This window comes from Ornithorhynchus anatinus, chromosome 13 (genome assembly GCF_004115215.2).
Source record: "Ornithorhynchus anatinus isolate Pmale09 chromosome 13, mOrnAna1.pri.v4, whole genome shotgun sequence".
NCBI lineage: Eukaryota > Metazoa > Chordata > Mammalia > Monotremata > Ornithorhynchidae > Ornithorhynchus > Ornithorhynchus anatinus.
Window position 1 is genome coordinate 20,701,238 of NC_041740.1, and position 23,259 is coordinate 20,724,496.

Below are 23,259 nucleotides of genomic sequence, written 5' to 3' on the forward strand. Positions count from 1 at the left end.
GCCGTCCCGCGCGGCCGTCCCCCGGGAGCCGCTCTGCATCCGTCCCCGGGGCCCCATGGGAGATGTGCTTCCGGGGGTGGCGGTGGACCTTGGAGAGGTCAACGTGTCCATCCCTCTGCCTCGGGGCGGGCACTTCCCCAAGGATCTCAGAAAGCCATCTCAGAGGAGACACCCGTCCCCTGGAGAAAGGGTTTTCCGGTCTCATCCGAGTCCTTGTGTGTCCCACCCCGCCCCGGGCAGTGGAGGCAGAGAAGACCCACCCCCAGACCGGGTCCTCGCCCGGCAGGCCAACTGGGAGAATCGCGGTATCCGTTAAGCGCTTCTAAACGCCGGGGTCGATGCCCCGTCATCAGGGCCGACGTGGGGCTCCCGGTCCAAGTAGGAGGGATAACTGGAATCGAATCCCTATTTTGCACGGAGGAGTGAAGTAACTTGCGCAAGGTGACCCGGCGGACGAGGGGCGCAGCCGGGATTAGAGCCCAGATCTTCTGAATCTCAGGCCCGGGTTCTTTCCGTAGGTCACGCTGCTTCAGAGTTCTAATCAGTCTTTCTGTTATCGAAGCGCCTTATATTACTAGTTTTAATTTTCCCTCCAAACATCCCCGTGGGTGGGTTCAGGTATGATTATCGCCAAAGAGATCACGATAGCTGAGTGAAAGGGGTCAGGGTCTCTACTGCCTTTCCGGCCCCTGGCTTCTCGTCCCGATGAGGCTCCAGCCTCGGGTGGGCTCCCCAGTGACCGTCTCCATCGAGACTCTCAGGAGGCCATTCAACCCACCTCGAGAGGGTATCGGTGCAGAGAGTGGGGTACGTACTCTCGAAGGGCATCCGATGGCCAAAATTGGAGGCAAACTCCTGGGGTTCCGTTCGTGGGGCCGAGTAAGACGGGACGTGCGCTCGGCTGTCTCGGGGACCCACGTCCAGCTCAGAAACTCCCAACTCGGCCCATTGCGTCTCCGTTCCTCTGGTGCCATCCTGATCTTCTTCCGGTACCTTCCTCCCCCGCCCCGGGCCGCGGCCAGCTGTTGGACGGGCAGGACGCCAGGCAGCTGAACGTGCAGTGGCTGCGCGGGCAGATCGGCATCGTGTCCCAGGAGCCGGTGCTGTTCGACTGCAGCATCGCGGAGAACATCGCCTACGGGGACCTCGGCAGGGCCGTGTCCCGGGACGAGATCGTGCGCGCCGCCCAGGCCGCCAACATCCACCCGTTCATCGAGACGCTGCCGGACGTGAGTGCTTCCCCTCTCCCGGCCCCCCCGCCGGGCCCCGCCTGCTGCCCTTGGGGGGGATTCGGACCCTGGAGCCGAGCTTTAGGATCCCGACCCGGGTCTGAGGCTGGGAGAGGGGCGGGGAGGGGGTCGATCGGGGGGGGGGGGAAGGGGAACTCGTAAACCCTGCCGGCCCCTGCCGCCTGTCTGGGCTAGATTCCAGGTTCTGCTTGGTGAGGAATAGGAGGTCATCGTAATGATGTTGATGGTATTTGTTAAGCGCTTACTATGTGCCAAGCACTGTTCTAAGCGGGAGATGAAGACCCCGCCCTCAGACCATCAGGGAGGATCCAGAAACGTGGGAGTCCTGCCCCGTCCCCCAGCTCGGCCAAGGCCCTGCCGACGGTGGAGGCCCCGACATCCGACCTGCCCGGTTCTCTCCGCCCTTTGCCCACACCCCTCTGACGGCAGAAAGCGTCTGTCTGCTTCCTCCACCGATTTTTTCCCCCCTGTCTGGCCAGCTCTCGGGCCATCCCCCCCCAGAAACGGTTCATTTCAAGGGAAGACTACCATCTCCTCCTACTTCAACTGCGATTCCCGTGTGGGACGGGGGACTGTGTCCAACCTGATTCGGCCACTGAGTGCTTCCTATGTGCAAAGCACTGCATTGAGTGCTTGGGACAATAAACCGACACATTCCCTGCCCACAACGGGCTTACCGCCTAGAGATGAACCTGTATCTACCCCAGCGCTTCGAACCGTGTTTGGCTCGTAGTAAGCTCTTACCGAGTACCGTTATTATCGATTGGCTATTATGGAAAAGTCGCATGGAGGGTAAAAGGGAGATTCGGATCCTGGATGTATCGTGGAGGAGAGACCGGCAGGACTGAGCGCCAGCGAGGTGAAAGAGAGACGGTGTCAAAATTGTAGGTTTCAGGGACGGAGAGGCTGGTGGCGTTGACGGTGATGGGACTGTTGAGTGGAGGAGAGGATTTGGGAGAGAAGATGAGGAGTTCCGCTTGGACATATGGAGTTGGAGGTGCCAGTGGGAAATTCAGGCAGAGTTGACTTGGAGACAGGTGGAAAGAGGAGATCGCGGTGATGTTTCCCCGGTCGCACTTCTTCTTACCCGCATCTACCCCAGGGCTCAGAAGAGCACGCAGTAAGCGCTTAACAAATGCCATCATTAATGTCGTCATTATTGTTTCCCACGGAGACTTGGAAAGAATCTTTTTTTTTTTTTAATTCAGTCAGTCGTTTGTATTTATTGTTTACTGTGTGCAGAGCACTGTACTAAGTGCTTGGGAGAATACAGTACAACAATATAAATGTGTCCGTTGTCGTATCGTATTGTCCCAAGCGCTTAGTACCGAGTTCTGCCCCTAAAAAGATTAGTTCATTCAGTTCAATCGTATTTATTGAGCGCTTACTGCGTGCAGAGCACTGTACTAAGCACTTGGGAGAGTACACTATAGCAATAGACAAACTCCCTGCCTACAGTGAGCTTAGAGTGTAGATGTTATTTTCCCCCCAAAAAACACTAGCAGAGCCCTCCCCTGCCAAGCCCATCAGGCCGTGCTCAGAAACAACAGAGGAACCTCCCTCAGCCTGGTGAAATTTTAGTCGGAAAGCCCTTTTCGGGTCGGGGATTGTTCGACTGGTTATCCCGTATCTATCCCAGCTCTTAGTACAGTGCTTGGCACATAGTGAGCCCTTCCCAGATACTTCATTTATTATTATTTTTGTCTGCTCTCTTTCTGTCTAATCCTCCTCTTCCCTCATCCTCCCCCCGTTGCCCCTTCTCCTATTCTGTCTCCGCGTCTTTCCGCGTCTAGAGATACGAGACTCGGGTGGGAGACAAGGGAGCTCAGCTCTCCGGGGGCCAGAAACAGAGGATCGCCATCGCCCGCGCCCTCGTCCGTCACCCCCCGATCCTGCTGCTGGACGAGGCCACGTCGGCCCTGGATACGGAGAGTGAGAAGGTAGCGGTCGTCTCCCCCCGCCCCACACCTCCCGGGCCGGGCCGCGGCGGCGCCCGGCCCGACGCGCTCTCCCCTCTCGCCCCCCACAGCTGGTCCAGGACGCGCTGGATAGAGCCCGAGAGGGCCGCACCTGCGTGGTCATCGCTCACCGCCTGTCCACCATCCAGAACGCCGACCGGATCGTGGTCATTCAGGACGGCCGGGTCCAAGAGCAGGGGACGCACTCGGAGCTGCTGGCCCGGGGGGGCCTCTACTTCAGCCTGGTCAACGTTCAGACCGGGACCCATCGTATGTGACGCCTGTCACTGTGTATGTCTTGAGAGTTCAGTGTATTTTTTTTTCCCAAGATATGGGTGAAAAACTGGCTTCGTGATGGAAGCGCCTGCCTCGAAGTCCCAGACACACAGGGCTGCCTTCTGAACACCCAGCCTAGCCGGACACCTGAGTTCACAAGAGCCGACCGAGGGAAAAGCTTGAGACTGACAGAGACGTCGGGTGTGCAGAATAGGGAGCTTTTCTAATTCTGCTCATCTGAGCCGGCACGCCTTCCGAAAGGAACCTTCCGCTCGTCCAAGCTTCAGGGGTCTCAGACGCCTCAGATTAGCCCTCGATCTGTGTCTGGGGGCCGTGATGGAATCGAATCTGTCTGCCACTGCTCTTACCCGTACCCGTCTCTCTGCTTATCCCCTCTCCCGACCTCTCTTCCCCACGTTTCCTCTCCCGTCACGGTCTAGAGTGATCGGCCTCTGAAGAGCGAAAGCACGACTCGCTCTGGAGGTCTTGCCCAGGGGACGATCGCTTAGTAAGTGTGATTTGTTTAGGAATGAAAGGAATTGGATGTTTTGTGCCGCTTAGGGTTTTTTGGAGGGTTTTTTGGCTCTGATCTGATGGATGCAATTGAGAGGAAATGCCTCCGCTACTGCTCAATGAACGCCAATTAATTTTGTACAGCATGGCTAGACTGCGAGCCTTCGTTGCCGAGAGGCCGGGATAGGGGATGGCTGCTCTTTGGGATCCTGTTGGGGACACGGTGACCCCCTGGATGTCCCTCTGTCCTAGATGCCCCTCCCCTTGCACTAATCTCTAAATCCCTAGCGGACACCGGCGGGATCCAGATTGGGAATGCCCCTTCCCGCGTCGGAGAAGCCGTGAGCTGCTCTTGCGATACGTGAAATTTTGTTGCACTGACCCCGATGGGAAGCCGGGTATCCGCGGGAGAGGAGAAGGGAGGAGCTCTGAATTTATTGAAATGATCTATGGCTCATTAAAGTCGATGAAGTGAAAAGATCCATTCATTCTTTCCACTGGATTTATTAAGCGCTTACTGTGTGCAGAGCACTGTTCCAAGCGCTTGGAAAAGTACAATACGACGATAAACGGTGACATTCCCCGCCCACGACGAGCTCACGGTCTGGGGGGGGTGGGGGGAGAGACGGACATTAATGCAAATAAATAAAATGATAGATATGTACACAACTGCTGTAGGGCTGGAAGGGGGGCGGCGGCGGAAGAGCAATGGGAGCAAGTCAGGGTGACGCAGCAGGGAGTGGGAGATGAGGAAAAGTGGGCCTCTTGGAGGAGACGTGCCTTCAGTAAAGCTTTGAAGGGGGAGAGAGTCATTGTCTGTTGGATTTGAGGAGGGAGGGCATTCCAGGCCAGAGACGGGACGTGGGCCGGGTGTCGGCAGCGAGAGAGGTGAGATCTACGCACATGAAAACGAGTCTGTTTGGTGATTGAAGCTGTTTTGGAGCAGAAGCCACTCGAAGCTATAGCAATAGATGGGCCATTGCCATCCTACAGTAGCTGTGGCGATATCGTAGGCAAAATGTCTATCGGATGCATTCGTTCGTTCGATCATATTTATTTTAGCCATCGTATTTATTTTAGCCCTTACTGTGTGCAAAGAACTGTACTGAGCGCTTGGGAGAATACAATATAGCAATAAACAGACACATCCCCTGCTCACGACGAGCTTACACTGTCCCAGCCCCAGTCTTTCTAAAGGTTGAGAAGGCCACCCAGTGTGGCCGATTCCTTGCTCTTCCCAGGCTGGAGCAGGGCCCGATGAGAAATTCCACAGGCGTGGGACCGGGCAACTTGTCTTCCCCCACCACCCCCCCCCCGGAGACCTCAGCAGCCCGGTGGTGAAGGTCTCCTCCTTCCGTTGTTTCCTGACCCTTCCTGAACTGGCGGAAGGGGTTATGGGAATGTCAGCGCCGTGGGGTCGGACGGCGTCTCTCCCTGACGGCGGGCTTCCGTTTCGGGAGGCCGAGAGGCCGGCCGAGCGTCCCCGCTGGGGACCGACACTAGCCCGCAAGGAGTTTCTCTTCAAAATGGCGGCCTTTTTCGGCAAATAGGAGAGAGACCGGTGACACCTTCTGTGGCTACGTTTCCTCCAGTCACCGGGACACGGCAAGTCGGCGAGGCGACCGCCCGGCTTGAACTCTCTGACCTTCGTCCCAAGGCTCCGAACCGCTGCCAGAACCGGCTCTGAAGCCGGGAACCTGAGGGTCAGTAGCCTCTGCCCTTGCGGCATCCAGACGTTTAGTTTGGCAGTGGGAAATGGGGGAATCCAAGCAGGTGAGTTCTATTTTCCTTTTTTCTGTCACCCCCGAGTCTCCTCGGGTAGAAAATCCAGTTCCCTGGGGGTAGGAGAAGCTAATTCGGTATTTGCCACCGAGGGTCCGTGTTGACGAAAAAGGCCGGGCAATCGCGGCCTAGTGTCCACTTGTGGTTATTTCAGAGTCGGTGAAGAGATGCGGGTAGATGTCTGGGGAACCAGAGAATCGACAGACACACGATTCTTAGAAACTTTCTTATTTAGACCCTGAGCCCCAGGCGGGACAGGGACTAGGTCTGACCCGATTAGCTCCTATCTATTCCAGGGCTTAAAACAGTGCTAGACACACAGAGTGTAAAGAGTACCAAATAAAAAGCTGAAGTAAAGCAAGCAGTTTTGCTGAGCGTAAAGGAACTTGTTACTGAGTGAACAAAAAAGCACGCGAATGCCAAAACATGACATTACGCTTTAATCATGAGCGTCGTCGATGGCTTAAAATGTACGAGGGCACAAGTGTCGAGGAGAGAAGTGAAATAGAGTCGTTCCAAGGGTAGAGCTGTGAATTAATCTGGGAACACTTCCCGGAGGGGGTGGGGATTTAGAAGGGTTTCGAAGAGAGGGAGAGAATGTGGGAGCGGGGACAACCTGGCCGAGATTGCAGAGAGAGGAGGACCGGTATGGGAGAGGAATGTGTTTATTGCTATACTGTACTCTCCCCCAAGCGCTCAGTACAGCGCTCTGCATTCAGTAGATGCTCAATAAATCCAGCTGAAAGAATGAATGAATGAAAGACCCTTTCACCAGATAGTGTGAAAGAGAGGTATAGTTAGAAGCCGAATTTCCCACCATCGCAGAGACGTGGCCTCGTGGATGGGGCACGGGCTTGTGAATCGGTAGGACCCGGATTCTAATCCCGGTTCTGCCGTTTGTCTGCTTGTCAACTTCTCCGTGCCTTACTTACCTCATCTGTAAAATGGGGATTATGTGATTCCGATCTGCTTGTATTCACTTCGGTGCTTGGCACCAAGTCAGCGCTTAACAGATATCACAATCGTTATTATTGTTATCGTTGTTTGGTCCGGCCCATCGGCCCACTGCAGCCTGAAACGGACCTTTTCCCCAGCCCGTGCCACGTAGGCAATATTTTTGTTGGTTTGGGGGACGGGAAGGGCCAGTGCCCAATTACACAATTTCTATCTCCTCTACCGACAGGATTAGCAGAAGACCTGGGGGCCCTTTTAAACGTTAACCTCTATAATTTATGAGCCCTTTGACTCTTCAGTGGGGGTTGGGGGGAGAAAATATGCTGGGTATGTCAAACACGAGGGGAACCTGGAGACAGCTGAAGAAAAATTTCCATTTCAGCGGACGATGGGGAAGCCTCTTTCTCCACACAGGGACGTTAATTAACCCTCTCAGGAGAAGAGATTTCTAATACTACTACTACTAGTAATATTAATGATGATGGTATCTGTTTAACGCTTACTACGTGTCAAGCGCTGTTCTGAACCCTGGGGTAGATACAAGGTTCTCATTTTGGGCGCAGTCTCCGTCCCCCATGGGGCTCACAGTTTTGATCCCCATTTTTCAGATGAGGTAACTGAGGGACAGAAAAGTCAAGTGACTTGCCCAGGGTCACACAGCAGACGAGTGGCAGAGCCGGGATTTAGAACCCAGGTCCTTCTGGCTCCCGGGCCCGTCCCCTCTCAACTATACCACCCTGCTTCTGCCCCCAGAGATTCCTCCCACTGGGATGACGCTCGTGTCGAAGGGCTCGGGTAACTTTTCCACAGAAAGAATACATTTTCCCCAAATCGTGCCTCTAGTGTAGAAGTAGGCCAGAGATGAAGCCGTCAGTAGAGCTGGCCTTCGGTTTGAGGATTGACGCAGTGAGGACAAGAGGGCATCCGGGTATGTGAATGTCTTTGAGAGAATCTTTAGCACATCTGTGGAAGCAGTTGGGCCAAGTGGATAAAGCACGGACCTGGGAGTCAGAAGGACCCGAGTTCTAATCTCGGTTCCGCCGCTTGTCTGCTGGGTGACTTCGGGTGAGTCACTTGACTTCTCTGTACCTCATCTGTCAAGTGGGGAGGAAGACTGAGAGTCCCATGTGGGATTTGGACTGTGTCCAAACTGATTAGCTTGTAGCAACCCCAGAGTTTAGTGCAGTGCCCGGCGTACAGTGAGCGCTTAATACATACCATTTTAAAAAAAAAGTTTGTACACTCTGTCCATGAAGATATCACTTCTGACCTCTTGTCATTTAGGCAAGGATTTGCTCATATATCAATGGTCAGGGTGAGGAAAAGTATGTTCCACTGTCACCAGGCTCCCTCTCAGGGTCGCACCTGGAGAGTTTCCAGTCCTCTACCAGTCTCGACTATGGGAGGGAGAGTCGAGCGGAGGCCCGTCCGTTCCATTCCTAGCTTGGCCAGTGGCTAGCGAGCGGCAGGCCATCTGCTGCAAGTCAAAACTCCCCCGTGCCGGGCAGCAGCGGCACGGGAGAGAGTCGAGGGCGGAGACTCGAGTTTACCGAGCGGAAGGAGGCGATGGCGAACCGCTTCTGGATTTTGACCAAGAAAACTCTACGGATCCACTCCCGGGATGAATGCGGATGGAGGTGAGGAGTGTTGGGAGAGATGTGTCCTTGGCGTCGCTACGGATCGGAGACGACTCGACGGCATAAGATAAGTATGACCCCAGCAGTAAGTACGGTGCCTGGCACGTGGTGAGCGCTTAGTGCCGTTTTTTTAAAAATAAAACAAAACACCCAGGGTGACAGCTTGGAGTTAGGTCCTCCTAACGCTACTCGGGATATTTAAGTGCTTCCTATGTGCCAAGCACTGCACTAAGCACTGATACGAGATCATCAGGCCAGACACAATCCCGGTCCCACGTGGGGCGCATAGTCACGGTAGTCTAAAGAGAAGGGAGAACGCGTAGTAAGCCCCCATTATACAGACAGGAAAACCGAGGCACAGAGAAGTTCAGTGACTTGCCCCGGGTCACGCAGCAGGCAAGGAGCAGAGGCTGGATCAGAACCCAAATCTCTTTCCACTAGACCATACTGCTCTCCCTCCCCTACACTGGGAGATCCATACAGGACAGGAACCCTGCCTGATTTTGACTGTGTCGGATCTACCCCGGGACGTGACACGGAGTAAGCGCTCAACAAATACCTCAATTATTATTATCATTACCAGCCGTTTCCCAATTCTCCAGGGGCAGAATTAAGAAATAGGCTTAAGCTGCAAGAGGTGGGATTCGGGCCAGAGCTCAAGGGGAGCTCACGAGATGATCGGGCGGGGGCGACCCAGGTTTGAGCGCTCCATCCTTTCGGATTCTTCGCGGTCCAGGAACGCCCGGGGACCCCCTGGGTTGGGTGGCTCTTGGGTTTCCTCTGAGCCTCTGCCAGCCAGGAAATGAACTGTACGTGAGAATCTGTGGCTCGTTGTGTTAATGTGTTGCTTCTGCATGCTCCCGGGCATGTCCGGGGGACTGAGTTGTGCATGTGGGTCAGTGGGGGCTTCGGTCTGTGTCTTTGCATGTCTCTGTCGGTGAGTGTGTGTGTTTGTGCGAGTGTGTATCTGTGTAAACAACGCACCCAGTTGATAAGGAAACTCCTGGGAACCCTATCCCGTGTCCTTCACAGCGGGTCATCACCTCCCGGGGATCACCCTGCTCTGAGCTGACTCTGTGGGAGGAAGCCAATCAGTCAGGACAACCGACAGGTAGAGAGAGGGGCTTGGCTTGGTCCCCAGGGGGATGAGGGGCCTGGGGATCGGGCCTAGGATCGACGGTTCTTGACAGCTAAGGTGGAGCTGAATCCGGACTCCCTGACCCTTTGGCCGGCCCAAAGGGTTCCCCTCAGGAGGAGCGTGGAGGGTCCCGGGCCTGAGACTCCTCCAGAAGAAGCTCGGGAGGGTGGTCTCTGGCCCTGAGATTCCTCCAGGAGGAGCGTGGGAGTCCCCAGCCCTGCAGCCCCCGGCCACTGTGCTGAGACTGGGGGTGGGAGCGGGCCCGGGGGGTCCAAGCTGGGCGGTGGCGAGGGGGTGTGCGTGTGGTGGGGTTCTCTGGAGGGGCCGGGCCCGGCTCGGTGGGGGCTGGTGGCCGCCCCCGGTGGGTAGGGGGGAGAGTGGGGCAGAGGTCGGCGGTTGAGCGGACGGTTGGGCTTCCTCCAGGTGGAAATGGCCCAGGACGCGCACAGCGAGAGCGACACCGGGAGCACCGCCGGGGCCAGAGGCCGCTCGACACGCCAAGACCCGGAGAGGTAGGGGAGGCCCCGGGGCCGGGGTCAGGGCAGGCAGACGGCATTCCTCATCCTCCTCCTCCTTCCTCTTCCCTCTCCTTCCTTCTCCCTCCTTCTTCCTCCTCCTCACTTTTTCTCCCTCGTCCTTCCTCTTTCCTCCTCCCTCCCCCTCTTCTTCCCTCCTCCTTCCTCTTTCTTCCTCCTCTTCCTCCTCCTTTTCCCTCCTCCTCCTCCCCTCTTTTCCTCCCACCTCCTTCCACTTCCCTCCTCCCTTCTCCTTCCCTCTTTCTCTTCCCTCTTCCTTCTCCCCCCTCTTCCTCTCTCCCTATCCCTGGACTTCCTCTTCTTCAAACGCCGTCGAGTCATTTCCAACCCGTAGCGACTCTATGGGCAGCCCCTCTTCAGAGAGCCCCATCTTCTGTCATAAAGTCATTCTGGTATGTGTATCCGTAGAGCATCGACGGACAGGACAGCGGGATGAGGGCGAGAGGTCGGTGGCAAGATAGATGAGATCAAGGTACAGTGAGTAGTTTGGGCTTAGAGGAGCTGAGTGCGCGGGCCGAGTTGCAGTAGGAAAGGAGCAAGGTGAGGTAGGAGGAGGCAAGGTGATGGACTGTTTTAAAGCCGACGGTAAGGAGTTTCTGTTTGAGGAGGTGGCGAGGACAGGGTTTCGGCGGGGAGATGAGGAGTTCTGTTTTGGACTTGTTTAGTTTGAGGCAACGGTGGGACATCCAAGTAGAGATGTCTTGAAGGCAGGAGGAAATGCAAGACTGCAGAGAGAGAGAGAGAGATCAGGGCTGGAGAGGTAGATTTGGGAATCATCCACATAAAGATGGTAGTTGAAGCTGTAGAGTGAATGTGTTCCCCAAGGAAGAGAGTGTAGACGGAGAAGAGAAGGGAATCCAAACTGAGTCCTGAGGGACTCCCACATGTAGGGGGTGGGAGGCAAAGGAGGAGCTCCTGGAAGAGACTGAGAAGGAACACCCAGAGACCTAGGAGGAGAATCAGGAGAGGACAGTGTCAGCGAAGTCAACTACTTTCCGGTGAACTAAAATGGGGCAGCTGAAAACAAAGGGGAAAGATCAAACAACCCTGGGCAGGATCCCAGCTAAAACCGGAGAGCCCAGGGTGACAAGTTGCAATCCCCAAAAGAGTTAGTCCTCACGTATCACCTTTCTTCACTCTCTGCCCCAGTCTCTTCACGTTGCCCCAGACACCCCAGTAGGTCCCTTCTTCTCCCTCAGCTCACACTTTCCCCTTCCCAAACTAACTTTGTCCCTGTACCCCATTCTCAACTCTCCCAACCCCGACCCATGGCTCAAGCCCTTTCCGCTTCTAATCCACCAGACTTTCATCTTTTCTCATTTTCAAAGCCCTCTTTAAAATCCTTCTCCTCCAGGAAGCGTCCTCTGCCAAATTTTTACTTCCCTCTGGACACACATCAGGAGGATTAATTCCCTGGAGAAGACACTAATGCTAGGAAAGGTCCAGGGAAAGCATGGAAGAGGCAGATCCGCAGCCAGCTGAATAGAAACCGTGACAATGTAACGGAAGCACCGTTAGCAAGGTTATGGATTATGGCAGGAGACGGGACGTTCTGGAGAAAATATATCCACAGAGTCGCTATGAATCGGAAATGAGTCGACGGCATTTGATGATAATCGTAGGTCAGGCCACCCCTTCAGCCGTCCTTAGTGCCGATCAACGTACTCCATTTATTCATTCATTATTATCCTTAGTTTTGCACGGTGATCTCTGTCTTTCCTTCTGCTTTCAGGGTATTCGTACAATTTACATCCACCTGTCTCCCCATTAGATTGTAAGCTCCTCCAGGGTAAGGCGCGCGTCATTTACTGTAAGCATAAGTGTCCGTTACAGTACTCTGCAAAGAGTAGAAGCTCAGTACGGTGCCCTGTACATAATAGATACCAAGTACGCAGCTCTGCATGTAGTGAGAGCCCAGATTGGTGTTTCGCCCAAAGTAGGGCTTAGTAAATATTATCGAATGCATGAATGTATGAGTATGGAGAAACAGTGTGGCCTAGTGGAAAGAACCTGGGCCCGGGGTCAGAGGACCTGGGTTCTAATACCAGCTCTGCTGCTTGTCTGCTGTGTGACCTTAGCCAAGTCTTTTCACTTCTCCGGGCCTCGGTTCCCTCATCTGTAAGATGGGGATTAAGAACCTGAGCCCTGTATGGGACAGGGACCGTGTCTAACCTGATTAACTTGTATCTACCCCAGAGCTTAGACCCGTGCTTGGCTCTTCGAGCTTAATGAGTACTATCATTATTATTATTATTATTATTATTATTTTTACGTGCTTGAATGAATGGCATGGCTGACCTTAGAAATGAGGATCTAATGTATGGAAATTCCACATTTTGTTTCTGTCTCTTATTTTCTGGGAGTGAAAATCACTCCACCTCCCTGGGGCAGAGGTTTTTCAAACAAAAGCAGAAAACTGTCTTGCTCTCCTCTGGTCAGAAAAATAAAATCAGGTTCTTGGGAGAGGGCTCATTACCAGGGTGAGTAGGTAGACGTGAGAAGCAGGGTAGTCCAGTAGAAAGAATACAGATCTGGGAGTCAGAGGACCCGGGTTCTAATCCCGACTCGGCCAAGTGCTTGCTGTGTGACTTGGGGCAAGTCACTTTTCCGTATCTCGGTTTCTTCCTCTGCAAAATTCTGAGAAAAGTTGAATCCCCCTTTTCTGCCTCCCACCTACACCGAGAGCCCCATTTGGGACCTAATTACCTTGAATCTACACCAGCACTTACTACAGTGTTTGGCATGTAGTAAGCGCCTAACAAGAACCACGGTTACTATTTGTATTATTAGTCCCGGGTGTTTCGTGCTTTCAGGCCCGAGTGGAAGCAGAGTGGACTCGCGGGAACCTCGTCACAGCTGCCCCAGACACCCCCATACGTCCCTTCCGCCCCCACAGACACCCCTAGAGTTGTCACAGGTGCCAAAACACCGTGTCACAGATGCTTCTGCCCCAGAGGTCGCACTCTGCAGAAGCCAGTGGTCATTTTTCTCATTTCTGTCCCCGGGGAGTGTGGGACTACTGCAGCTTTGAATTTACAGGGGAGACGGGCAGCCTCATTGGGCCAAATCCCCTTTCAGGCGCATCTGGGTTGGATGGAATCGAGCTTTGATCCGGGGGGTGTTGCTTCCGTTTGACTAGGCAGCGTGTCGTCCCGGTTGAAAATCCCAAAAGGAAGCCTTCCGGTTCCGTGGCCTAAGAACAAAGACTCCCCGGCTCTGCCGCTTGTCCGCTGTGTGACTGTGGGCAAGTCACTTCACTTCTCTGTGCCTGTCACCTCATCTGTAAAATGGGGATTCAGACTGTGAGCCTCACGTGGGACAACCTGATGACCCCGTATCTACCCCAGTGCTTAGAACGGTGCTCGGCACATAGTAAGCGCTGAACAAATACCAACATTATTATTATTATTAGTCGGAAGGGAAGGCTCACTGGAAGCCAACGGTGGCGTGCCAGCCAACCACACGGTTGTCAGTGAAGCTCAGAAATAGGCCTTAGCCGTTATGACCTTGGGCACCCATTAGCGAAGCAGTAATCTTAGCTGGCTTGTGGATTTCATCCTATTTTCAGGACAGAGGTAAGCGTACTGTGAGTAAATAGAGGACGTGGAGCTCATAATCAATATTATCCCCGTGGGGGGTGGGGAGGTTGGGGATGGGGAGAGGCCGGTCTTTCCTCTCAGGTCATACCCTCTGGGCTCCTGACCGTCCAGAGCCTGATGAGAAATGCTCCTCAACTTTCCCTCAGTGAAACATCAAAAGGATGACAACCGATCCAGTGGAGATGAGTTAATGGTTAAGCCAGAGGGAGTGATTCTGAGTCTGGTTCAATAAGACACTTCCATCCATTCTCGCTCACAAGCAACAAAATCCCCCCCCTACTTCCTTTAGACCGGAAGCTCTTTGTGGACAGGGAATGTGTCTACCAACTCTGTGAGATCGAACTCTCCTAAACGCCTAGCACAGTACTCTGCGCACAGTAAAGGCTCAAAAAATATCGTCGATATTGACCTTGATAAAAGGAGAGTTCTTTGGGTGTCCTGCTCAGCGGAGCTGTAGGGCAAATCAGAGATTTTACGCTCCAGCAACCGAACCTGGAACGCCTCCATCCCCAAACTACTTTCCCTCGATGACCAAATTGACACTCTCAACCTACCCTCTCTTCTGAACTCAAATCACCCGCTCCCCTAGCCCTCTGTCAATCTCGAACCGCTAACCCACAGCCTCCACGGTCCACCTCCTTCGCTCTCGTGCACGAGCCGCAGAGCGCCGCTGGGGGAAACCCAGATATCAGGCCGACCTCATCCACTTCAAGTCTATCCTGACGCGCTTTAACTCTACCCTCTCCTCTGCCTGGCAAAACCGTTTCTCCATCCTAAGCGACACCCGTGTCCATCACCCTCACCGGTTGTTCGAGACATCGAACTCCCTCCTCAAACTCCCTGTCTTCCTGCCTCCTCCATCCCTCGCTTAACCGGCCCCACCGTCCTTCCTGTCTCACAAGCCTTGGCGTTGTCCTCGATTCCTCTCTCATTCAACCCAGGCGTTGAATCCGCTACAAAATCCCGTCGGTTCGACCTTCACAACGTCGCTAAAATCCACCCCTTTCCCTCCATTTAAACTGCCGCATCACACCAAGCACTTTTCCTATCCTGTCTTGATCTCCCTGACGGCCTCCCTGCCGACCTCCCCGCCTCCTATCTCTCCCAACTCCCATCCGTACTTCACCCTGCTGCCCGGATCATTTTTCTACAAACATTCGGGCCGTGTTTTCTCACTCCTCAAGAACCTCCAGCGGTTGCCCATCCACCTCTGCATCAAACAGAAACTTCTCACCGTCGGCTTAGAAACACACAGTCACTTTGCCCCATCCTACTTTACCTGGCTACTCTCCTACTACAACCCAGCCCAAACAGTTTGTTCCTCTAATGCCAACCTCTTCACTGTACTTCGACCCAGTTTATCTGGCCGCTGACCTCTCGCCCACATCCTACCCCTGGCCTGGGACGCCCTCCCTCCTCATATGCGACAATTGTTCTCCCCCACTCTTCAAAGCCTTATTGAAGGCCCATCTCCTCCATGAGGCCTTCCCTGACTAAGCCCTCATTTCCTCTTCTCCCACTCCCTTCTGCGTCCCCCTGACTTCTCCTTTCATTCAACCCCCCATCCCAGCCCCACGGCACTCGTGCACCTATCTGTAATTTATTTATATGAATGTTTCCTCCCCCCGCCCCACCCTCAGGCCGTAAGCTCACTGTGACCAGGGAATGTGTCTGTTTATTGTTATATTGTACTCTCCCAAGCGCTTAGTACAGTGCTCTGCATATAGTGAGTGCTTGATAAATATGACTGATGATTGACTATCATAGTTACGGTATCTGTTAAGCGCTTACTATGTGCTAGGTAATGACTATGTTGTACTCTCGCAAGCGCTCAGGACAGCGTTCTGCACACAGTAAGCACTCAAATACGATCGAGCGACTGACCTTCAATACTGATTTTAGTTGCTGCCCCAGTTTCTCCGCCACCCTGCTCCCTTCATACAGCTCTGTTATGTCTTACCCCCTCAAGCACTCAGTACGGTGATCTGCATGCAGTGAGCAGTCGGTAAATACAGTTGATTGATCGATCGATCGATCCAGCTGCTTCCCACGTTCCGGCTTGCAGTCCTGCCTCCCCGCTCCAGCCAAGGCCCCGGGGATGGAGACGGAGAAGGATCAGCGCAGGATATCCGACCTACTGCCCACCTCGCTTGTCTCCGTCTGACATCAATCCGTCACTGCCTCCGGCCCCACAGCTTTGCGAGGGGAAGTGAGAAACGTCACGGCCCAGTGGATAGAGCCCGACTTTGGGAGGCAGAAGGACCTGGGCTCTAATCCCGGCTCTGCCGCCTCTCTGCTGGGCGACCTCGGACAAGTCATTTCAATTCTCTGCGCCTCGGTTATCTGTAAAATGAGGATGAAGATCGCGAGCCCTTTATGGGACAGGGACTGTGTCCGACCTCGACAACTTGAATCTACCCCCGCGCTCAGTACAGTGCCTGGCACATAATAAGCACATAACAAATACCATAAAAAAAAGCGAAGCTGCAAGACAGCAAATGAGAACCGGCAAGGGGAGGGAAGGGAGATGAAAAACAGCTGGGAATTGGGGAGGCGGGGACAGGGAAGGACTTAAGCTGCGGCAGGTAAGTGGAATGCCGGCCGAGGGGAGAGTTTACATTCTCTGGAGTGAATCAACAAACCATGTAGGATTGTAAGCTCCTTGAAGACAGGAATCATGTCTACTTTCTCGATTGTACGCTCACAAGCTGTTAATACAGTGCCCCACGCCTCGTCAGTGCTCAAAAAATGCCATCGACTGACGCATTCCCCCAGTTCTTCTTTTTTTAATTTTTTAAATGGTATTTGTTCAGTGCTTACTGTGTGCTGGGCACCGTATTAACCGCTGGGGTACATTCAAGCCAATCAGGTTGGACACAGCCCGTATCCCACACGGGGCTCTCAGTCTTGACAGATGAGGCACAGAGAGAAGTGGAGTGACTTGCCCAAGGACACCCAGTGGACAGATGAGTCAGGATTAGAACCCCGGTCCTCCTGGCTCCCAAGCCCAGGCTCTATCCACCGGGCTATGTAGCTTCTCTATTATTATGGGGTGAGGATGAACTGGGATAAACCTGAGGTTTATAAGGAAAATTTTTGTTCTTTTGTCAACAACAGAGGAGGAGAAGAAATGAAGAAGTCCAGTATGGTCAGCCCATTGAGCGTGGTGAGTTCACTCATTCATTCGTATTTGTTGAGCGCTTACTGTTGTGCAAAGCCCCGTACTATGCGCTGGGCACTGTTCTAAGTGCTTGTGAGTTCTGGAGGATGAGATGCCTCGGGTGTTTCCTGCATATTTGGGTCCCCAGGTGGAAAAATAAGGCTTCTCTGCTCCCCCCGGGATCTGCTGAAACCTCCCCGGGAAAAGACAACTACGGGGCAAACCGCCTCAGGCCCGAGGTCATCCGATCAATCAGTCGATCGTTGGTATTTATTGAGCGTTTACTGTGTGCAGAGCACTGTACTAAGCGCTCGGGAAAGCACACTGCAACAAAGTTGGAACACGTGACATCTGTCCCCGAGAAGCTTGCGGTCCACAGGTGTGTTAGGAGCTTCTTTATTTCCGGCTGATGGTCTGCCCCGTCTAGGTTCCAGGGGGCTGGAGCGGCTTCCCTGTGCGGAGAAGCAGCATGATGTAGTGGATAGAGCGCGGGCCTGGGAGCCAGAAGGGCTCAGCAGGTAACTGAGGCACAGAGAAGTGAAGTGACTTGCTCAAGGCCACCCGGCAGACACGTGTCGGAGCCGGGATTAGAACCCATGACCTTCCGACTCCCAGGCCCGTGCTGCTCTATCCACTACGCCGTGCTACTTCCCTCTTCATCCCAGCTCGTAGTTGAGGTAACTGAGGCCCAGAGAAGTGAGGTGACTTGCCCAAGGTCACACAGCAGACAAGTGGCGGAGAAGGGATTATTGATGATGATGATGATGGTGGTGGTGGTACCTGTTAAGCGCTTACTATGTGCCAAACACCGTTCTAAGCTCTGGGGTCGACACAAAGCCGTCGGCTCACGGTCTTAATCCCTATTTTACTGAGGCACCGAGAAGCGAAGCGGCTCGCCCAAAGTCACAGAGCAGACAGTGGCAGAGTCGGGATTAGAAACCCGGTCCTCCTAACTCCCGTAACATTTAGCCGTATCTCCCCCGGAGCGAGGTCTGCCTCTGTGTTGACGGCTGCCTGTGTTTGCCCCCGATTCAGTTTCGGTACTCGGACTGGCACGACAAGTGGCTCATGTTCCTGGGCACCGCCATGGCCGTCGCCCACGGCGCTGGCCTCCCGCTCCTCATGATCGTCTTTGGAGAGATGACCGATAGCTTTATCCCGACGGGGAACATCTCGGCTGCAGGTAAAAGCTGCCCCGGTCTGGGAGGAGAAGAGGAGGGGGCAGCTGGTCTCACGGCCCCTCTGGGGGCCGGGGGGTGGGTTGCGGACGGGGGTGGGGAGGAGGATGAGAGCTGCGGGGATCCACAGAAGCCTTTTGTCATCAGACATTCGGTGGTTTTTATCGACCTCGTGTTGCTTGCAGAGCATCGTTCTTAGCGTTTGGAAAAGCGCCGTCGATCACTGCTATTTACCGAGCGCTTACTACGCGCAGAGCACGGTGCTAAACCTTTGGAAAAGTTCGATCAATCCCCGGTATTTAATAATGATAACGAGGGTATTTGCTAAGCGCTCACGAGGTGCCAGGCACCGTTCCAAGCGCCGGGGAAAATACGAGGTCGTCGGGTGGTCCCACGTGGGGCTCACCGTCTTCATCCCCATTTTCCGGATGAGGTAAGCGAGGCTCAGGGAAGTGAAGTGACTTGCCCGAAGTCACACTGCTGGAAATAATAATAATGATGTTGGTATTTGTTAAGCGCTTACTATGTGCAGAGCGCTGTTCTAAGCGCTGGGGGAGATACGGGGTAATCAAGTTGTCCCACGTGAGGCTCACAGTTAAATCCCCATTTTACAGATGAGGGAACTGAGGCACAGAGAAGTGAAGTGACTTGTCCACAGTCACACGGCTGTCAAGTGGCAGAGCCGGGAGTCGAACTCATGAGCAGAGCCAGGATTAGAACCCACGACCTCAGACGCCCAAGCCTGTGCTCTTTCCACTAAGCCGTGGAGCACGTTCTCTGTGCGGAGCTTGGGAGAGTACAGAATAACAGAATTAGCAGACGCGCTCCCTGCCCACAGCGAGCTTACAATCTAGCGGGGGAGACGGACATTCGTACGAATCCCTAAATAATTTATATCATTTTAACCAATTCTATCGTATCGTTCTCTCCCGAGCACTTACTACAGCGCTCGACCGATCGATATCTCGGACACGTTGCCAGGATTACGTTGGGCTCTGCGCTACGAATTACGCAGTGTTACGCTCCCGGATTCCAGGGTGGGAGACATAACTTCGGGAAATAATGAAGTTGAGAAACGTTAGGTTTTCAGCCAAATGAAATGCATTTTTAGCGTCTGGAAACAAGGACAAAGCTCCAAGTACCGGATACCCACAGCTGGCCAAAGGAATGACTGCCACACTGAAATGATTCTCAGTGATTCTCAGAAGTTTGGTGGGCCGGGCAGGTCATGGGTATTTCTTGGCCATTTAGGAACTAGGACAGGGCAGGAAATCCCATCGGACCCGTCCGAAAATCATCGCATTTCAAAGGAAAGTGATTATGCCAGAATCGAGGAATTGGGTCGGTAAACAGTTTGACAAATAGATCCCGGGTTTCACTTTCTAGGAAAGGTATGTGGGCAGATGCCGGATGCCTGGTTAGAAGAAACTCAAATAGAGAATGAAAGCAGAGAAACGGAAAGGGAATAGCACGGGAATCAGAACCGATGAGAGCAGGAGATGCGAGAAACAGGAGGCTAGGAAAAAAATCTAACCTAGGAGAGAGAAAGCTATGATGATAATCATAACTCATTCAGTCATATTTACTGAGCGCTTACTGTGTGCAAAGCACTGTACTCAGCTCTTGGGAAAGTAAAATATAACAACAAGCGGACGCTCATTCATTCAGTCGTATTTACAGAGCGCTTACTGTGTGCAGAACCCTATACTAGGTGCTTGGAAAGAACAATACGGCAATAAAGAGAGACAATCCCTGCCCACGACGAGCTTACAGTCTATTCCCTGCCTACAGTGAGCTTAATAGTAATGATGACAACAATAATAATAATAATAATAACGGAATCTGTTACTTGCCGAGCACCGTGCTAAGCGCCGGAGGAAATACAAGATAAACAGGTCCCACATGGGGCTAACAGTCTGAGTAGGAGGGAACAGAGGGATTGAATCCCCATTTTGCAGAATAAGGAACTCTGCCACGGCGTGGTGAAGTGACTTGCCCGAGATCACAGAGCAGAGAAGCGGAAGAGCGGGGATTAGAACCCGGGTCCTCCGTTTCGGCACCAGAAACGCCTACCGGCTGGAATCCATTAATGGAGAGGGACGGGGATGCCCACTGGCGTGGATCTGGCCCGGCACCCGTAGCGACAGCCCTGTGACGGTGGCTCTGTCCTCGTCCTCTCTGCCCCTTCCTGCCCACCGTGGACTGGTGAACTGGGAATGGAAGATGCCCGCCTCCAACCGCCCTGCATTAACTCTTCTCTCGCCCATGGTTCCTTTAGGCAATTTCTCTTTGGCGATGTTAAATCCAGCCAGGATCTTGGAGGAAGAAATGACCAGGTAACCTCTGCACTCGGGGCCATCTTGCCTAGCCCGGGCATGACGGAGGTGACACGGCCTCGGACGGGGGCGACGGTGGGGTTGGGGGAGGGGACTGCGGGGTGAGGTTCAGGCAGGCGATCGTATTCATCCATTCATTCAATCGTATTTATTGAGCCCTTACTGTGTGCAGAGCACTCGGGAGAGGGCGACAGCACAATATAAGAAACACTTTCCCTGCCCACAGGGAACTTACAGTCTAGAGGGGGAGTCACTGATATAAATACATAAATCACGGATCTGCAAGTAAGTGCAGAGGAGTCTTGTTGTTGTAAGTTTTCCGAGCTCCAGGGACAACGTGAGCAGCGTGGCGTAGCGGATAGAGCGCGGGCCGGGGAGTCAGAAGGTCATGAGTTCCAATCCCGCCTCTGCCCCCTGTCTGCTCTGTGGCCTTAAGCAAGTCACTTCACTTCTCTGGGCCTCACTTACCTCATCTGTAAAATGGAGATTGAGACGGCGAGCCCCACAGGGGACAGGGACCGCGTCCGACCCGATTTGCTTGTATCCACCGCAGCGCTTAGTACAGTGCCTGGCACACAGTTATTCCTAACGCGAGCCAGGAGAGTCCCTGGGAACCTGGAACGACTCACCATCGTGATACCCGTTAAGCGCTTGCGATGTGCCCAAGCAGTGTGAGAAATGGATCTGAGCTCGGGGAAGACCCAAAATGGGTCCTCCCCTCGGTGAGAGGAAAGATCCTCTGTTCCTCACGGAGTTTCTCCTCAGGGGCTCTGTCCTTTCTCCTTTCATCCATCTCCAGGGAACAAGTGGTCTCCTTAGTTATTATTAATTACTTAGTTATTATTAATAGAACTAGTTATTTCTCTCATAGGCGACAGACAATGACTGTCCCCCGGCCCTCAGAGCCTTATGGAAGGCCCATCTCCTCCAGGAGGCCTTCCCTGACTAAGCCCCCATTTCCTCTTCCGCTCCCTTCTGGCTTTTATTCATCCCCCCCCCCCCGCCCAGTCCCCCCAGCACTGACGTACATATCTGTCATTTATTTATTTCTATTAATGTCTGTCTCCCCCTCTAACGATGGTGTCGTTTTAAGCGCTTACCACGTGCCAAGCACCGTTCTAAGCGCTGGGGGAGATACAGAGCAATCAGGTTGTCCCACGTGGGGCTCACAGTCTTAATCCCCATTTTACAGATGAGGTCACCGAGGCACCGAGAAGCTGAGTGACTTGCCCGAAGTCACACAGCTGACAAGTGGCGGAGCCGGGATTAGAGCCCACGACCTCCGACTCCCGAACCCAAGCTCTTTCCACTAAGCCGCGCCGACGGGAAGCCGGTGGTTAATAATGATAATTAGGGTACTTGTTAAGCGCTTACGATGTTCAGTGCTTACACTGTCCTAATCACCGGGGGAGAAACAAGATAATCAGATTGGACAAAGTCCCTGTCCCACAAGGAGCTCGCACTTTTAATCCCCATTTTACAGATGAGATAATAGTAATAATTACGGTATTTGTTAAGGGCTTACTGTGTGCCAAGCACCGTTCTAAGCGCAGATTGTCCCACGTGGGGTTCAGTCTCTATCCCCATTTTGCCGATGAGGGAACTGAGGCACAGAGAAGTTAAGTGACTCGCCCAAGGTCACATAGACAAGTGGCGAAGCTGGGATTAGAACCCACGACCTCCGACTCCCAAGCCCGGGCTCTCGCCACCAGGCCACGCTGCTCGACGTTAGGTCAGCCGTGGAGGGTTCCTGGGAGTTGGCCCAGGCCCGACACAGCCCCGAGGGACCCCCCGGTCGCTCCTGGGTAAACCGAGACCCCCCGCAAAGCCCCGGCGAAGCTCCGACCGCTGGGCTCGCTGCCTTTCTTTCAGGTACGCGTGGTATTACTCCGGCCTGGGAGGCGGAGTGCTCATCGCCGCCTACGGGCAAGTTTCGTTCTGGACCTTAGCCGCCAGTCGGCAGATTCGGACGATCAGGAAGGAGTGTTTCCGGGCCGTGCTGAGGCAAGAAATGGGATGGTTCGACGTCCACGATTCCTCCGAGCTCCACAGCCGCCTCACGGAGTAAGCTCTCGCCCGCCCCGTCGGCCGCCTCCTCTCACTCGGGGACAGGGGGGACGAAAACTGAGCGACGATGGGCCGTTGCGTTACTCGTATTTATTGAGCCCTTGCTGTGTGCAGAGCACTGTGCCAAGCTCTTGGGAGAGTACGCCACAACGACAGACACGTTCCCACCCACAGCAAGCGTTCAGTCACTCTGCTTGCCCAAGAGCCTGGGCCTGGGATTCAGAGGACCTGGGTTCTAATGCACGAGCGACCACTTGTCTGCCCTGTGACCTCGGGCAAGTCACTTCACTTTTCTGCGCCTCAGTTCCCTCATCGGCAAAATGGGGATTCAATACCCACGCTCCCTCCTGCTTAGATTGAGAGTCCCGTGTGGGACCTGATTTTCTGTGCCCACCCCAGTGCTTATTAATAATGATAGTGATAATAGTAATAATAATAGTAATATTTGCTAAAGACTTTATGCCAGGTACTGTATGACGCTCTGGGATGGGTACCAGCTAATCGGGTCGGCCACGTGCGTCCCACTTGGGGCTGAGTCTTAATTCCCATTGTACAGATGAGGTAAATACGGGGCTTGGCACGTGGTAAACGCTTAACAAATCATCATTATTTGTCATCATTATTATTATTACTGCTAATAATGATAATAGTAAAAAAACACTTTCCATTTATGCCCTCCCAATCACTCATTGGTACCTATTAGGCGGTTACCGTTCGCAGAGCTCTGTGCTAAGCGCTTGCACTTCCCTTTTAAGAAGAGCCCTGACGACGCCCGGCGGGGTGGAGCTGGACTGAGCCGGGGGCAGTTGAAGGTCCTGGGGAGGCCAGAAAGAGGACGGACCGTGGACTCTGTCTCCGTCCACCTCCGGCCCCAC

General features: G+C 53.7%; 2 protein-coding genes across 3 annotated transcripts in view; both read left to right on the top strand.

Moving 5' to 3' along the window:
* The window catches only part of ABCB1 (ATP binding cassette subfamily B member 1), a 56,703-nt gene extending 52,224 nt beyond the window's left edge, over positions 1-4,479 (top strand). The window contains exons 26-28 of the mRNA XM_029077742.2: positions 1,023-1,229; positions 3,044-3,190; positions 3,280-4,479. Coding sequence (XP_028933575.1) covers positions 1,023-1,229; positions 3,044-3,190; positions 3,280-3,486 — 561 coding nt within the window. The 3' untranslated portion in view covers positions 3,487-4,479. The remainder of the gene's footprint in view (positions 1-1,022; positions 1,230-3,043; positions 3,191-3,279) is intronic.
* A 4,914-nt stretch (positions 4,480-9,393) lies between these two features.
* Positions 9,394-23,259, top strand: part of ABCB4 (ATP binding cassette subfamily B member 4) — a 41,584-nt gene continuing 27,718 nt past the window's right edge. The window contains exons 1-6 of one of the 2 annotated variants that reach the window (XM_029077468.2): positions 9,394-9,481; positions 9,932-10,020; positions 16,761-16,809; positions 17,839-17,986; positions 20,260-20,317; positions 22,190-22,381. In XM_029077468.2, coding sequence (XP_028933301.1) covers positions 9,938-10,020; positions 16,761-16,809; positions 17,839-17,986; positions 20,260-20,317; positions 22,190-22,381 — 530 coding nt within the window. In that variant the 5' untranslated portion in view covers positions 9,394-9,481; positions 9,932-9,937. The remainder of the gene's footprint in view (positions 9,482-9,931; positions 10,021-16,760; positions 16,810-17,838; positions 17,987-20,259; positions 20,318-22,189; positions 22,382-23,259) is intronic. The other variant, XM_039914002.1, reaches the window with a different exon arrangement.